The sequence below is a fragment of the Cryptomeria japonica genome, chromosome 1 (genome assembly GCF_030272615.1).
Source record: "Cryptomeria japonica chromosome 1, Sugi_1.0, whole genome shotgun sequence".
NCBI classification, from domain to species: Eukaryota; Viridiplantae; Streptophyta; class Pinopsida; order Cupressales; family Cupressaceae; genus Cryptomeria; species Cryptomeria japonica.
In genome coordinates this window covers 373,091,903-373,109,730 of record NC_081405.1, presented here as the reverse complement: position 1 = coordinate 373,109,730, position 17,828 = coordinate 373,091,903, and the positions used below count along the sequence as shown (strand labels likewise).

The following is a 17,828-nucleotide window of genomic DNA, read 5'->3' as shown; positions in this document are numbered from 1 at the left end:
AATTATTTTTATGAGATCTCTATTGTATATTAAGGATATTTTAACTTGGTAGATGAGTTCTTATGGAGATTGTAAATCTGGGAAAGAGGAGAGTCTTTGTGAGCTCCCAATCTGGCTCTGCTATAGAGGAGACTCATGGGATTTTTTTCCCCTTTTTATTTTCACACATCCCCTTGTGTATAGATGTTATTGGTTATGTGGAATGTCTTTTTAAATGTATTTGAGTCATATATTATTCTTTCTATATTTTAGATTCAAGGTTGTAGAATTTCCTCAGTTTTTGACAGTGCTGGTGATGTTCCTCCTCCAAAAAGTCTGCATTATGTTTTCAATTGAAGTTCCTTGGGTGAATTTTATTATTTTATTTTGTTCACATATTCTTATAGTTTATTTCATGCCGATTCCAACGAGTATAAATACGTCATATTTGGCTATTTATATTTCGAGCAGTTTTGATTTCACACTTAAGTAGTTTTCTGCCAAAATTTACCTTTTTTTTTATGCGCTAAAATATCAGTCATATGTGCCATTATGTGTATTTTTAAGGTTTTGTCTAGTTTGAAGTCTATTTGAGGTCAGTTGGATTTGCGGTTATACTAGAGGCTTTTTGAGGGCATTTATGATGTTGTTTAAAATTATTTATGATTGGTGATATCTTCATATGATTTATTTATTTTTGTTTTGTATGCATTTTACTCCATTTGAGTTGTTTGTGCTTCCCCTCTTGTTGATGCACCAAGAGAGAGATTGAGATTCTTGTGATTATGTGCCAGCAAGTGGATAGGCCTTGCTGAGATTATGTGATGATTCATTTCAGATTTGATGACATTTCTTATGGCCTTGATATGTTTATTTGGCCAAGAGGCTCATTGATTTTTGGTTCTCATGATGTTAACTTTCTCATGTTCCATGATTATGAGATGATATTGTTGTTTGCATATGGATTATTTGTGATTTCAGATTTATGTATGTTCTCAGATCCAATTATGATTCTAGAGCCTCTTGTGTTTTCATGTTTGAGACCATGTTAGGGGGGAGTGGGCTTCCTTGTGATGACCGGGGTCACGAGAGATAGACTTGCATGAGGTTCCTTGTAAGGATGCATGAAATCTAGACCACCACGGCACATTGGAGTTTTCCATGATTTATAAATAAGTGATAACCTAATAATTGATGGGTTGGGTAGTTAGATTAATTAATAAGATGATAAATTGATTGTGCCTCATGACTTAGTCCTAGGGAGGATGTTTTAGGATAAGCATGAGAAGGCCGTGAAGACGGTAAGCTAATCTCCCTTAGTCTCTCATAGGTTGAGATGGCTCCACATGTCCATCAGGCTAGCGCCTTGTGTTATTATGTTATTGTGTTATGAGGATGGCATGTGATGACACTCCACTCCTACATGTGTTTCCCCTTTATGATTTATGATTATGCCTATTGAATGCATTTATGTTTTGATGAGTTTTATGCCTCTCGGAGTTCATTCTTGTTATATTGTGTAAGTTCTTGCTTGAGAGTCTTTGTGTGGTTAGTCTCCTTGGTTTTAGGTGCCAACTTAGGTTTAGAGTGTGTGTTGGGACCTTATGTCATCTCCTAGCACGGGGGGTGGTTCATTTGGTTCCACATGGTCGGGAGGTTGGTGCTTTTTAGTCATTGGGATGTTCTTTGGATTCTTCTTGCATGACGTGGATTCTCCTTCATGATATACTATGGATGTACCTTATAGCAGATTTATGTAATGGATAAGATAAAATGTATGTAATGTAACACTTTTTGTATTTCATAGATAGAATCCTGTAGTAGAAAGAGCTATGCTCATGATGTGTTTAATGTACTTATATTTGTAGATGAATTGTAGTTGGAAATTGGGATTAAGGCCTAGTTGTATTGTACTATTATAGAGAGGTGATCTTATGAGTCATGGAAATGAATGGATTATAGTTGGAATAGAATGGAATTGCATTATGGATCAGTTGTATTATCTCATGGGATGATTAGAGGCTAGTTAGAATGTTAAATAATCTTGAAAAAGGAATGTTCATGGAGTAATAAATGAATATGTTATAGGATGTTAAATGGATTTAGTAAACATGTATAATTCATATAGATGCATTGGTAGAAAGAAAATTATGCATATCATGGGAAGTAAGTAATGTTGTAGGTTGCATATCTCATGAGTAGATAATTATATTATGATGCAATAATGAAGGTGAAATATATCTTTCACGTGTGTAGTATGCTATTGTGGAAATCAATTTAAGTAATGATGCTAAAGTACCCTAGGGAAAGATTAATGATGTTGTGATATTTCCGCTTGCGTTAATTCATGAAATGAGTAATGATATATGTTCATATTGGTTAATTGATGAACGAATGTAAATAGATGGAGATGTTATGTGTTGCATTAATTGTTATTAGATGTTAATTAAAAAAAAAAGTATCTCCATTTGTATATTATTGTTTAGTTTCTTTAGGGTATTTTGGCGGGCATTACAATATGTCTTGAGATGTATAAGTGGATAAGGGTACTAAAGGATAGTGCATACGTGACGGTAAAAAAATAAAAAAGCTAAACAAAATGAGGTTATATATTTCAGTTACAAATAATTTAATATTTTGTTAAAACTATTACAATTGGATCAAAGATTTACTAAAGGTATAACCACCATGCTAGGTGTTAACCTATGCCAACATCTTCATTAATGAGTCTCAATTACAAATTGGCGGGCACACATCTCTCTCTCTCTCTCTCTCTCTCTCTCTCTCTCTCTCTCTCTCTCTCTCTCTCTCTCTCCCCTTTTGTATCTCTATATCTCTTCTTTTCTATATCTCTCTATCTCCTAATCTTTATCTTTATTTCTCTTTCTCCCTCTACATCTATATCTCTCTTTATTCGTCTCCCTCGTCCTCTCTCGCTCTATCTAGACATGTCTCACTCTCTTCACCCATCAATATCTCTCCCTATCTCTCCCCCTCTCCTTCCTAGATCTCTACTTTTATGTTTCTTTGCCCCCCCTCTCTCTCTTTATTTCCATCTCTATCTCTCTCTTCCTCTCTCTGTTATCTCTAGACATGTCTCGCTCTCTTTATCTATTCATCTCTCCCCTCTCACTATTGCAAAATTAACATGAGCCTATTGGTAATGGAGCCCAATTATCTTCTTCATTGAAAGGTTTTATTTCACTTTTGTTTGGTTCCGTATTAATGAATTCACAGTCGATTCAAAGCTATCACTTTTTCATTAATACCATTGTTGCATAAACATCATTGTTTTTTGGATGGTCTAGCAATTAACCTCGTGTACTACACAAATGTATGCAAAAAAAAGAACAACTTCGATGTATTCATTGCACACCAAGGTGCAATTACTAGTTTATAATTCCCTTTACCAAGAAGGGTATCTAGAACTCTATTTCATTGATCCTTCATCCATTTTCTTTACCCTTTTATCCATAATATTTAGTGGTATCAAATTTTCCTTCACCCTAATCCCACTTCTTCTATGTGGATATCCATTTCCATGTTCTTTGCTCCTCTTTACACCTTTTCCTTTTAGACTCCTAAGGTTCTCTCTATACATACTTTCCTAAAAGTAAGGTAACATTTACTAAACCTAAATTCTAGTTTACAACTAATTAATGCAACTTAGACTTCTAAAGATTCTAAGTAAAACCCACCACAAAACAATCCTTTAATGACCAAACAAATGCCATATTCTAATAGTGAGTGATATTTTCGTGTCACCCAATCACACTCTAGAACTAGTCACAACATGATAAATATCTTAAATGCACATAACCACCCAAAACAAGTGGGAAAGTGCATTTTGATGTGATTAAATTTGAAAACCTCCCTACCCAAACAATTATTATCTTGTGAATGTCTTTCTAAAAATTAAAAGAGTGACCAATTAGAAGGCCTCCAATAAACCTCTATCCATATCCAAGAAAATATATCCCTCTACACACCCCTAGAACACAAATAAATTTAGGATTAGCCTTAGATACAGCAGACATTAAATAAACGGATCAAATTTAAGTTGTCACATTTCATTCCTCTTTTCGTACCACTTCTTTCCGTGGTGTAACTTTAGGTAGAGCAATTTGCGATAACGACAATAACTTAAATAGTAAAAAGCTTTAAGTATATGGTACGGTCCCCCCGCGCTCCCAAAATGAATGTTAAATGGAAAGTGGACAAACTAAGTCACATGGATATGTCTGCAATGAAATACACAAGGAAAATAGACAGCTGGACGCGTCTGCATTTATAAAACGTGATATGATTTTATTATAATTTTATTTCATTTCATTTACTTGCTTCGTTTGTATTTACTTGTACGGCTCGTGTATAAGTTGTGAACATTGGGCATGTGCTCATAGGAAGACATAATATCATATAAATAAAGGTTTTGTAGTATGGGATACGAGTAGAGATTCTTGTGGATGGTGTATGTTTATCTTGTATGTGTTATACTAAGTCTAAATTTATAATTTTGAAATGAATTGTGATTTTTATTGATGTTAGTGTTTGTCTTGTTTATGTTCTTATATTCAAATGTGTGTTAGATTTTGGAAAGGATCTATATGATGGAGAACATTGCAATCCTCATTATTTGATTGTCAATCCATGGGGGTGTCAATTGCTAGATGCAAGAGATAACTTACATGACAATCTCTTATATGGCACACATGGGGGAATCAAAGCTACTCTATAGCACACTTGCAAAAGACTAAACTATCTCACACTACTAGTAATTGAAATGACTAAACTATTTCACCACTTGCAAGAATTGAATCTACTCTAAGAATCATAGAAAATAAAATGGTCACTAGGATCAAATTTAGTTTGAAAACTCTAGAAATACAAAGTTGGAAATGAAACTAAAAACTAACACGGACTTCCTCAAGCTAAATAAGTCCTTACTTTTTCTCTCCTTTGGTCAATCTGTTATCACAAAAGCTTGCATCCTTGCTGAGCTATCAACTTAGCAACCTTGTGAAACATGGAAACAACCCCGAAGTGTGGGACCTTGCGCAAGGGGTTGAATCTCCGGAGAAGGTTGGCTTCCTACTCGATCCAGGTGCAGGTGTTGAACCAACTCAACACTTCAAAGCTAATTCCTGAGCCTACCCTAACAACTTGCAGAGGAGAAGAGAAGAGAGAAGTTGCTTGAAACAAGGGAGGTGATGCACCAAGAAGAGATAGTTCCTCTCCCAACCTAAATGACACAAGTAATTAACTGAAACACCCTGAAGATGCACAACTTTCAGTTATATGAGTAACCCCAATGCATAGATGAAGGTTAGAATCCACTGAATGCCAAGAGGGGAGAAGGATTCCCACAAGTCACACTCAGAAAACCAGTTAACGCATCATATATGAAGAGAAAGAGCCACAACACGCACCTATGATGAAGGTAAGAAAGCATACACAACACACATAGGTTGAAAGAAGACAAGAATAGTGTTCTTCAATTAATCATAAGGCCAAACACCAATCTTACAGTTGCAGAAATGCAAAGATTACAAGTCTTCAAGAGAAGAGGAGAGCATGAGAAAACTCTAGGCAACAGGGAGAGAACCCTTTACAATGAGGCTTAACAACCTTATATAGAAAAAATAGGTTACAATGGTGATCATGACCCTTGCATGTCAGTCTAGAAGTGCAGGGAAGTGCATGCACTTGACTTGTACATGCAAGCAACCTAGCCATACCTCCAAAGGCAATTCTGAGGAAGATAGATTGACTGACTTTCCAAAGTTAGACATGACATAAGTCACCTAGCATGGCCTCGTACCTCCCTTGATGGAAATCCTGCCAAAAACATTAAATGCACCCCTGTGGCTCCACAAAAAAAGTGCATAAGTCACCAAAACTATCAGAGCATTTAAAGCCTTGAGTGTCGATCATGCCATCCGGAAGTGTTGCAAGCCAGAAGCAAGTTAGAAGACTTCGGGGACCGGGGTCACTGTAGTTGGACAAGGAACTTGGGAACCTGGGGGTTCCAGAGTTTCAAGGTTGAAGAACAAGGAACTTGGGAGCTTGGGGGTTCTGGAGTTCCAGGGTTGAAGGACAAGGAACTTGGGAACCTGGGGTTCCGGAGTTCCAGGGTAGAAGGACAAGGAACTTGGGAACCTGGGGGTTCCAGAGATCCAGGGTAGAAGGACAAGGAACTTCCTTCTGACAAGACAACACTTCACACTTCATAATTCCATTGCTTTTCTCCTTGATCAACTAGGCAGCGCTGGTCCATGGAACATATCTCTGATCGGTTCTCACTGATGGACCAAGGGTGTCATAAAATGACAACACAATCATTTACAGTGCATTTATAGAATAATTATTTTTATTCTACTCAATCAATTCATCAAGAATGTGCATTTGATATCCATTCCTGGGGAGGCATTTATCTAGACTCCCAACAAACTAAACCCGTTGTATTTGACTTCAATTGCCTTTTACATTATTGATTTTTGTTACAAATTACTAGTCCTTATTAGCGAATTTCTTCAAATACTTTTTGCGTTTGGTTCCTTGTAACTTAAGCTTTCTAGATCATTTTGAATTTCATTAAGAAGTGAGGGAGATGTCATTGTTTTACTAGAAACTACACTTTTTGACTTTTCATCATCTTCATATTTGCCTATTTTATGGGAGTCTTCTAGTGCTTCATGTGAATAAAGAAATTGTTCTTCAATTTACTAATTTGATTACCACATAGAATGTACAATTCCCATGGAATGACACTTAAGTATTGTTGTAACTAGATATATCCCTAGTAGAAGAAGGTAGTGTGAAATAACTTTGAGAGATCCCTGAACTTTGCATGAAATAGATAATTAGCTCATTAATTTAGGAATTACTAATGGTCAATGGGCCTGGCAAGAATGTCAGAGTGTGTTGGTAGTTTGGAGGAATCTACTACAACTTCCATGATGTCTTCAGAGCCTTCAAAAGTCTTTAGAGCTCTCTATTGCTAGTGTCTTTGGAGCTCTCTACTACTAGTATCTCTAGGGCCTTGTACTTATATGAGTTTAATAATCTATTCACATACATTGTGGCATCATACTCATGGAGAATTATAGAAGCTAGGAAACAATTCAAATCAAATTGAATTATAAAAATAAACCAAACATCTACTATATATTCTTCCTTAAACAACCTAAAGAACTTTCAATCATTGCTCAAATCTACTTCGAGACTAATTTATTAAGAAGAGATGATTTTATTTGGCTAAATATGAGACAATTTATGGTCTCACCATTGTGGTGAAATATTAGTAGATATTATTATTATTATAGTATACTTATTATTGTACTACTTGCATGAGAACTTTATATATATTATTTGAATTTTATTGGATATCCCTTGGGTACCTTGCACATTGTTCTAATATTGTATCGTGGAAGTTAATAGAAGTTTCTCTTGTATCTTTTTGTTAGTATTTAGATATTTATTTTAGTTGAAGCTTAAGATATTGAGTTTGCATTTTCTAAGTTACAAAATCCCTTATCATTCTCATATGAAATATATATATATATATATATATATATATATATATATATATATATATATATATATATATATATATATATATATATATATATATATAATTAGAAATTTAAAACATGTTTAATTTAAATTTCCTTATGAACATGTAAAATAATATTAGAATCAACATCAAAATAAATAACATTTATATTAATCAAATAAACTAATAATTCATGTAGTTAAGTATTTTGCATAAGTGTAAAGATTGATACTATAAATATCACAATATCACATAAAAAATAGAAAGTAGATAACTAGTATAGACAAATTAAATGACACATTATGATTAAAGTGGGTGTCAAAATAACAAGTATCTAGGTACAATGCATGTAATCATTAAATAAACATGGCTCTTATATTTTATATTTAGAAAGATCTAAATTTTGCTAATGATTCAATTTAGAAACATTTTTCTTTGCACATCAAAATTTTTATTTTTTACTCTAATTTTTTTTTATTATCTTCAATGCATTTTTATAGATCTAGATGCAAGCAAAAAGATTTTGAAGATGATCCATATTTGAATCATTGAAACAATTTTCCATGTATTATTATGCAGATCCTCTTACTTTATCACCTTGTGCTTATTACTCATATTGAAATTGACAACACGACTCAAATTTATTTTTTAGATATTCTTTCTTAATATTGATCATCATTCTTCTTCCCTATCTTTTTCAAAAGGTTTACTTTCCAAACAAAACAAATCCTTTCACTTTTGACCATTTCTTTGCAAAGGTTGAGTATTCTACATGTTAACACCCACTTGCAAAAGCAGGTGCTAGTATAGCCTAGCCCTTATATTAAAAAGTATTTTTTAAATACAATTCCCTTAAAGGTTAAGAATCATTTTTAAAATTATTAAAATTGCTTGTTCTTTCCTATTTAATTTCGTCAAAACTTCCCAAAGGAAGACTTTGTCTTACCATTATGTTCTAGATATATTTTAAGGAGGACTAATGCTCCCAAGGTATATACATTTGTCAACCATATACCATAAGACAGCCATACAATGAAGAGTCAAGACAAGTTACCTAATCTTATGAAGAAGTTGCTTTATTTTCAATAGATTTTAGTATTAACAATCCCTTCCAATTGACGTTTTACCAAATCCAATGCAGCAATCATGGCGCCATGAATTGAGAATAACAAGTAACAAATGTACCAATCAATTGCTCACCAAAAATCACAACCAATAGCACTCCCAATATCATGGGTGACAATCTTCTTGCCCAGAAAAGCAACCATGTGAATCTCCTCAACAATTCCATAAAACCAACGACTTCAAATTTAGATTTTGAAGTGACCTCAACTGAATCCATGGATTTATTGTCTTTCTCAGTTTCCGCTGTTGGAATTGATGAATTCTCTGCTCTACCCATCTCTTTCTCATCCTCCTTACTAACGTTTTCCTCTGATATTTTTTCTGTTATATCCTTTACAGCATCTTCTGCCTTGTCCACTTCTTCATCCATGCTCTTTATTGTCTTCTTTATCTGCACCCACATATAAACCATAGACAATTATATATGCCATTGAATTACTATAATTAGTGAAGTGAATGAATTAAAATAGAATGTTATGTGGGTATACTGTTTCAACTTGGTTTTCCACAATTCCTGCATCCCTGCCCACTCTTTCTGAGATTTCATCAACAAATTCAGCTGTTTCATGAACAAAGTCCCCTTCTTTAGACAGCTTTTCTATTTTTTCAGCAATCTCTTCGGTCACCTCTGCAACATCTTTCACAGTGTCTGCCACTTCTTCCACAATCTCCACGGCGTTCTCTACTTTATCTGTATCAAAATGCTTCAATCTTTTATGAATTACACCAGACAAAACGTTGAAATGGTGATAGATTTTTCTCTGTTTACCTTCAATTCTTTCAAAAGTCTTTTTCTCCCTGTAAAGCACACCTAAGATCCCCCTTGACAGTCTAATCAAGAACCCAAATATACCTGCGAATCTGAAAATGTACCAACAAATTCACAAATATTGTGAAAGATAAAAGGGGTTTTTAAAAGGCCCAGATCCTTTAACAAACATACAGAAGTCATTAGATAAACAGATCGAGTATAATGAGATATGAGATTAACAAAACAAATCAAATGACAAGGACAGATAAAAAGTAGAGGAACAGAGATAACACAACATCAGGTCTATTTGTTATCAGCGATTAAGGTAAGCAGGGATTCTGGGAAGCGTCTATGCAGCCATTTAAAATGCAACGCATATTTTACTTTTTTTAACACCTTACTTATACACCATGTCTTTTAGGGGTGGGATTCTGAAGGCCGCATCCTTGTCAAAAAAAAACAGGAGATCAAAAGACTATTACGAGGAACAATGATGACAAACAAAAACAGAACACTACAAATCCTTTCAAACTGTCAACCTAAAAGCCACAGGTGGGATTCTGAAGGCCATATCCTTGTCAAAAAGAAAGATTAAGCATTAAATACAACAGAAGACCAAAAGACAATCTGAAAGATCCAAGATAGACCAAAAAAACAAGACACTACAAATCCTTCCAAAAAACCAACCTTTAAGAAAAAAATGTTCTAACAATCTTTACTTTTACCAAATCGTTATTCTTTCATTCAAACATGACATCTGCATTCTTAAGAATAGATTAGGGAATTCAGTGCAGAGTTGAATTAATTTACTTACACAGAAAATACACTGTTATACTGTTTGCTTTGATCTGGGGCATCATCTCCTCCATTAATTGAAGAGCTGTGAGAAGATTCAAAACCGCTGAGTATATTTTCAGGCTATTAGGTTTATTTCATGGGGATTAAGAAAAAAAAATGTTGTCTTGGGATCGACCAACATATTCTTACCTTGTAGTAGCTCTGATAACATTCACCCACAACAGACCTCTTTTATTTGTTATGCCTAAGCCTTTTCCAGTAAACAAAGTGGGTTTCAAAATCGAATGCAAGGGAAGATTAACAGAGGTCCCTTTGAAACTGTAATTACCTCCATAACCACAAGAAATGGGCTTGATGCTACTCTCACTATACCATTTTTTATGATCCCTACTAATGCCTGGTATGCATGTGATTTGAGAGCGTTTCAGCATGGATTTTTCCATCGACAAATTATTATTATTGTAATGACCTTTCTTGCAAACATAAATATATTTTGTAGGCTCAGGGCACCTGATTTATTTGGGATGTTTGTGTTTGTGTTTGTTGAAGGTTGTAGGAAAGAAGCATATCTTGACTCTACCGCAGCTCACATACGTAGGAAAGAAGGATGATTAGATTCAAAGTAATGTTTTAGAAGCTACGTCTTCTTCTCGCTTAGGTTTTTGGAGTGGCTTCGTATACAAATTACTTTGATAAAAAGGTAGGCAGATACTAAATATGATTCTCATTTTTAATAAATTAAATAGGTCAAACATGCATTGTGTGTTCAATAGACATTCGTTAAAGAAAATGTTAGTTTTTTTTAACTGTAATAGTTTTTATTTATGTAATGATTAAATGGTGATGTTGGGGTTCTTGCAATTAAGATTCAAATTCTCGAAGGTACAAGGTCTTGGCCTTGCGAGCACAATGGTCCAGCAGGGATTTGAATCTTGGTGGCCGCTTCACCAATGAAGTGTTTAAATCGTGACACTACATGTTCCAACACCTAAGTGTTTGTGTTGGTAATGAAGTCTCTCAAGTGTGACCTCACCTATTCATAAATCTAGTCAAAAGCAATTACTCCCACTTTAAAAGAAAAAAATAGCCTTTATTTATTGAAAGATTAAATAGTTTTAGAGTCAACATCACTTATCTACATTAAAAATCATAAATGATTCTTTTGTCTTTCTTCTTTAGATTATGCATAAATGAATAGTAGTCTCTATCTATTTAAGTATATCTATCTAAAAATCATAAATATATCTATTTATATATGGGAACATTAAATAGTTTTTGAGTCAATGTAACTCATCTACATATAAAAATCATATGTGATTCTTTTGTCTTTCTTTTTGGGATCATGCATAAATGAATAGTAGTCTCTATCTATTTAAATGTAAAATAATTTCAAATTCAATATTAGTTATCTACATGTATGAATCATAAATAATTATTCTCTTTATTTTTAAGATTATATACATAATTCATAAAAATATTACTCATAATATAATGTTATATTATCAAAATATAAAAAATAATAAATATATTTAAATTTAATAAAAAAATTATACTTATCAATTTTTAGTTTGAATTTAATTAAAAAAATATTTCTTTTTATGAATGTCTTTAAAATTAATTAATAGTACAACACAATAAAACACATTACTGCACTTATATACTGTAATATTGAAAAATCATTTCTATTTGTCAAAAAATAAAAACTATTCAATGTTCAAAGATGGATAAATGATTTATCTAGAACCATAAATTTGACTTTTAAAATAGCAAAATATACACGATTTAATTTGACAAGATCTCCTCTCATTTAGGAGAGCAAGTATTCTCCATACAAAACGGATGGTAGGGGATATCATCGACATGATGAGAAAAATAGATAATGTGACATAATTGCCTAGGAAACGTAGAAAAGGGTGAGGATGATGAATTAGACTGCACCAATTTTTGGTCATCACGCGGTTAGTGATGATGGCAAAATAGATTGTCAAGAAAGTTCAAAAATGCGACGAAAAAAGTCACCATTTTTCATCATTGAAAGGACCGATAAGAGATTTTTATTTGTGAGCTTGAATAAAAGGATGAAGTCACCATTATTGTGGCCAAACCATTTCATTCCATCTGGCAAGAAATTTGAACCTACATTAGACAAGACAAAGAGTGGGCAAGTGGAATTCGAAGTGGATGACATCTTCAATGGTAAAAATTCAAAGACTTTGATAAGGGTTTTGGATTAGTTAGTTGTCTATGGAAAGAGGGTAACCAGTGGGTAGAGTGCTCGATAAGAACATTTGTTGTTATTTTTCTTACATATGAAAGCCTTGACAATGTTTGTCATTGGCAATAGTAGAGGACTAAAAACATAGAGGGTGTGGTGGGAGCAAATAGCATATATATGAGGTGTGTGAGATAGAGGTTGTGTGTAAGTGTCTTATGTCTATTGAGTTACCTCTAAATCTCTGATTAGTGGTACTCGTGTGAAGAGCTTGCTCTGCATTTATATTGTAATTTGTTATTGATTGATTATTCAACTGCTTTTGGAGAGAGGGGTTTTTCTCCCAAAAGGGATTTTTCCACGTAAATCATTGTGTTGTGGTATGCAGTTATAATGTCTATTTATGTAATTGTTGTAATGATCTGTAAAAGTTTTGCATTACCCTCCTGTCAAGGTTAGTGTAGGAAGTTGTTCCGCTACTTCACTTCCTTACAATGTGAAAGTCCAAAAACTTACTTTATTTACCATTTATTATTGTTACGATAGTCTCCCCTATTTATCTAGAAAACAATTAGGGTTGATAGCTACAAGAGTGGATATTCAAAGCCCAAAACTATGTGGAAGATGATTGTACTTAGCTCTTGGAACAATGTTGAAGATATTCAAATTTTTAGACATTGAATAATTATCACCTCTCATTTTGCGTCTATATTTTTATTTCTTCCTCTAAGGCCACTTCACACTTCCATGATTTTCTAGTTCTCCTTAGACATAAAGATCATCTTCACCTCGTTTGCCACTAAATAAATTTCCCCCAAAAGAGATTGCAAACTTCTCATTGCCTATTCCTTGCCTACTATATTCATTCTTGCCTCTTTAAGTTTCTACCTCCATCCAATGAAATTCATCCATCATTTAATCTTAAAGGATATCCATAGCTTGTTTGTAAGCTTTCCTTCAGACACGAGATTGTTCAAAGGAAGGATTTCGTCAAAGGTTATGTAGTCTACCTTTACTTCTCCCAATTACTTTTGCTCCAAAGATCCTAAACCCTTTTGAATGAATCTAGTTTTGAGAATATCCTACCTACCAAGGTAGTTTTTGTAGCCCCCTACCCTTTTTAAGGTTCTAACCATTGTCCATGGTTGCTCCTCTTGCTCACCTTCCTCCACAATTGTCTATGTATATCTCCTTACTTGTTATGCCAATATCACACTTAATTTTTTTAATGCAATCAAAGCATAAATACTAGACAACTAAGGGGGAGGATGCCATGCCTTATTAATGGCATGACAAACCCCCTTTTCTCTTGTGCCAATTGTGTGTGTGAAAAAGTGAACCTGTAGCTACAAGCACAACACTTCAATTAAGTCATTATATGCATGGTTAGTAATCAATAATCAATAAGAAATAAACCATAGCAAAGCGACTAATTGCCTTCTAAAAGATGCGAGTATAAGATTGCTCTCAGATTTTTATAAGCAATACCAGTGACTAGACTACACCAAGACGAAGGATTTAATCTATATGATATTAAACTATATGGATGCAAGATGGATGAATAATTCAAACAATAATAACCAATTCAAGCAACAATGGATGCAAGCAATAATGAATGTAAAATGGATGCAAGTAATCTAAAAAAGCACAATGATTTCAATGACTCCAGAGTGAAATTAGCGTGATAATAATCTCCAAGCGTGTTCTCAAAAATATCTGGAGTGAATTGAAATGAGAGTTGATGACTGAATTTATAGAGAATTACAGAGAGATGATGAAAAAGCTCAATTTAGGATTAATTGAAAATAATTGAGAAATAAGGTTGAGTTAACCTTGAGATAGATTCCAATTATAGTTCAATTGAAATGCATTCGAATTAGAAGTCCAAGTTGCATTGGAAAACAATAATAAATCAATTCCATGCATTTGATAAAAATAGATAATTCTATGCAAATATTTGATTCATTCAAGAAAAAGGTCTTTTCAATGCAACTGAACTTCTTTTTCTGAAAAGCTTTGAGTTCCAATTTTAGAGAATAATTCCATAATTCAATTAAATTGCTTTTCTGATTTCAAGTTCTAAATTTAGAAAAAGAAATAATATCTCAAGTTTGATTTTTCTCTTAATTCAATTCTTTTTTTTAATTTTGTTTCAATTCAACTCTTTGTAATAAATTAATTCATCTTTTTTGTAGCAAATTAATTCTTTCGCATGATTGAATGGCAAATTTATTAATTAATTAAATATGCAAGGATATTTAATAAATTAAAATGGGATAATTGATCAAAAAATGATATTCTTGGAATGATTCAATTAATTAAATAAATATTTAATTAATGTTGAGTGGTTGATTTGCCATGAGATTTTTGATAATTAAAGAATTAATAATATGCTCAAGATTGATTTAATTGCCTTTGGTTAGGACCTTGGTGATGTTGTCGAGATTAGGGGCCCATGGTTTAGATGACCAATTTTAGGGTATTACATTTGCCCCTCTTTGAATTAATGTGCAAGCAGCGCGTTGGTTCAAAGAATGTGTGATGTCTAGGAGATGTCAGTTCTAAACTTGATTGATCACGAACTAGATGAAAGCAAGGTGTTAGCTTGATTCGAAGCGACAAAACTGAATGAAGTTTGATTAAAACGATACCGATCCCGAACTTGATTGAACTGAGGAATGATAGAAAACAAAGATACCGAACTTGAACTTGATTGATCAAGAAGCGGATCTTACTGATCTAGAACTTGATTGATCTTAGATACAGTGAATGATGATAAAAATCGATCTTGAACTTGATTGATCAAGACACGATGAGTGAAGAATAAACCATCCAGCTTGATCAAGAAACAAATACTGAACACCTGCTTAGATTTAGAGTGATCAAAGATAATCTTTAAACTTTTGATTGAGTTTAAACGAATAATTAGTTTGATTTGAAGCGATGAAACTGATTAATGTTAAGAGATTAATTCAGATGAAAGACAACTATTAGCTTGATTTGAAGCGATGAAACTGATATGCCCCTAGCGATTGATTCGATTCAGATGATCGAGAGATCTCAACTTGATGTGAAGTGATGAAGCTGAGATGCCCCTTAGCGATAAGGATTGATTTTCTTTTAATTGAAAAGATTTTGCTCGACTTTTGATGAAAATTTGAAAAATTTCTCGACATTTTGAAGAATGTGAAGTCATAAGGTCATGAGTATGCCCCCTCGGGAGTGAAATCGAAAGATAGCGAGGGTACATGATTAAGGCGATTGTGCGATGAGTAGTCATTTGAGCGCAAATTGATTTTGAAGAATATTGAAGATTTGTCAATGATTGAATTGATCGCAAAGTTGACTGGTAGAATTGAAATTGATATTCAACATTGATTGTTGAGAAATTGAGCGCAACTTGAAGACAGGATAAGCATTTGATGAAAAGAGCGCTAAGTGGTCCAAATTGCGAAATTGACTAGCAAGACGATCTCGAATTTTGATTTCGATCCCGAAAATGGAATCAGAGCAGGCACATTAGCTAAGGGTACAATTTTCATGTTCATCGGAGCAAGTTGAAAAATTAGGTTTTTGGCTATATATAGGACAAAAGTGTCATTTTCAATTCATTTTAACCCTCCAAGTTTGAAAATTTGAAAAAGCCTTCTGCGAAGAAAAATGGTGGTCCCTACTCGTCAGCATCGATTTGAGCGTCAGAGACGTCACAATCGACCCCGAAACTACGAGCCAACAGTAAGTGATCGATCTTTAGCCTGTTTATGTTTCCAATTTTGAATTTTTTTGTTTATTTTTCACATTTTTGACGGGTTTTGGGTCGGGTGTCTCGGTTTATCGTGCGAGACAAGATCCTGTCTCGTACGAGAAGCTGGCAAATTTTCTTTTATCGTTTAAACCCATTAGAATTGTCGTACTAAGCCCTCCCTTATGTCATACGAGAGGTCGATTAAAAGACCATTTTGTCGTGTGTTATATAAAACTTTGTTGTTTGAGGCTATTTTCTCGTACGAGAGCCATCCCTGACTCGAACGAGATTCTATTTAACTGTGTTTTGTCGTTCGAAAAACAGTGACCATTTTTGAAAGTGTAAACATGAAATTTTGCTTTTGCATTTGACTTAGTTGAATTTGCGTGATGTTTAACTTCTCTTGTAGACTCATTTGGAATGTTTTCTGATGCTTCATTGTTGGATTGTGCAGGTTCGATTACCTCCTGTGCTCTTTAGATGCGTATATCCTCCCACTATGGCGTTAGTTCGGGATTTGTCTGAGGTTGAGTAGGCCCATATTGATATGTGTGGCTTTACCCACCTGATGCAGTTACCTGATATCCGTGTGAACCACAGGATGCTCACAGTGTTGGTAGAATGATTTCATTTGGAGAATAATACCTTTCATTTGCCAGTTGGGGAGTTGACCATCACTCTTGAGGATGTGTATAGGATCCTTCGTATCCCTTTTGTCGGGGATAAGGTGGATTATGATATCGCATTGTTACCTAGACTGCAGGCACTGAGGAACATTTTCAGGGATCCTGATATCTTGACTCGTTCTATGAGTTGGGATATACTAATGAGCAGGTATAGTGAGGAGTATCCTTTAGCATGTGTCCTAGCAGGTTTTATTAGGTGCTTTTTGATGCCAGACCGAGGGCAGCAGGGTTTTCAGAGCAGATGGGGCCGGATGCTCAAGCGATTGATAGAGTCCCCTCAGAGACTTGGCTGGGGTTCTTGTTTACTGGCCCACATGTATTGAGAGATGCATGAGATCGTTTACAAAGAGGGGCGAAGCATGGCTGCTGGGGTATATATTTTGCAGGTGTGGGCTTGGGAACACCTTCCCGTGTGTCGACCGATGGTGACAGACAGCAGGGAGCCAGGACAGTCGATCATTTATAGATATGCTGGATATATCATGCAGCCCCATCTGGGCAAGACGAACTTCTGGAGACGGTGGCTCGATGACTTGATAGCTGTCGTATGGCAACCATATAGAGGGTTAGAGCCATGGGATGACTGGCGGGCAGTGCAGAGAGATCTATTTGTCACATGCCCACTAATTGGGAGATCACAGACTGTTGTGGAGCGATTCATCATTTCACGAGTGATGAGGCAGTATGGCCGGCCTCAGGGGATCTCACAGGAGTTTATAGCATATGCTAGGTATGCTGACGAGGAGAGGCAGGGTTGGGCACCTAAGCTATCTTATGCCTTGGCTATGCAGGAGCTGATAGGTTTACACCGCATGAGGTGGGATTACCTAGATGATATAGGAGATGCGGGGGTATTGCCCCAGTACAAAGATTACTTTCAGCAGCATCCTTTCCCACGTTTGACAGATCCGGGTGAGAAGGCTCCTCACATTGAGGATGTTGAGGATGATGTCCCTGGACCAGCACAGGGACAGGGC

General features: G+C 34.7%; 1 protein-coding gene across 2 annotated transcripts; it reads right to left on the bottom strand.

Annotated features, from left to right (window-relative positions):
• Positions 1-8,584: 8,584 nt before the first annotated feature.
• LOC131069095 (uncharacterized) lies at positions 8,585-10,828 on the bottom strand. Of its 2 annotated transcripts, none has more exons than XM_058004403.2 (5): positions 10,398-10,828; positions 10,225-10,311; positions 9,429-9,520; positions 9,148-9,350; positions 8,585-9,050 (listed from the first exon to the last, which is right to left on the bottom strand). In XM_058004403.2, exons 1-5 carry the CDS (start codon positions 10,649-10,651, stop codon positions 8,679-8,681), a joined length of 1,008 nt encoding a protein of 335 aa, XP_057860386.2. In that variant the 5' UTR covers positions 10,652-10,828; the 3' UTR covers positions 8,585-8,678. The 2 variants fall into 2 exon arrangements, with proteins under 2 accessions (XP_057860386.2, XP_057860387.2); XM_058004404.2 differs by having other exon boundaries at positions 10,225-10,290; positions 10,398-10,823.
• Between the last annotated feature and the right edge of the window lie 7,000 nt (positions 10,829-17,828).

What these genes read in the sequence shown, in the direction of transcription:
- LOC131069095 (XM_058004403.2), bottom strand. Translation starts at nt 10,651, where the DNA reads ATGGAAAAATCCATGCTGAAACGCTCTCAAATCACATGCATACCAGGC. An exon ending in TATAACAGTGTATTTTCTGT is followed by an intron (nt 9,521 to 10,224) that starts GTAAGTAAATTA and finishes GTACATTTTCAG; the next exon opens with ATTCGCAGGTATATTTGGGT. An exon ending in GACTTTTGAAAGAATTGAAG is followed by an intron (nt 9,351 to 9,428) that starts GTAAACAGAGAA and finishes ATTTTGATACAG; the next exon opens with ATAAAGTAGAGAACGCCGTG.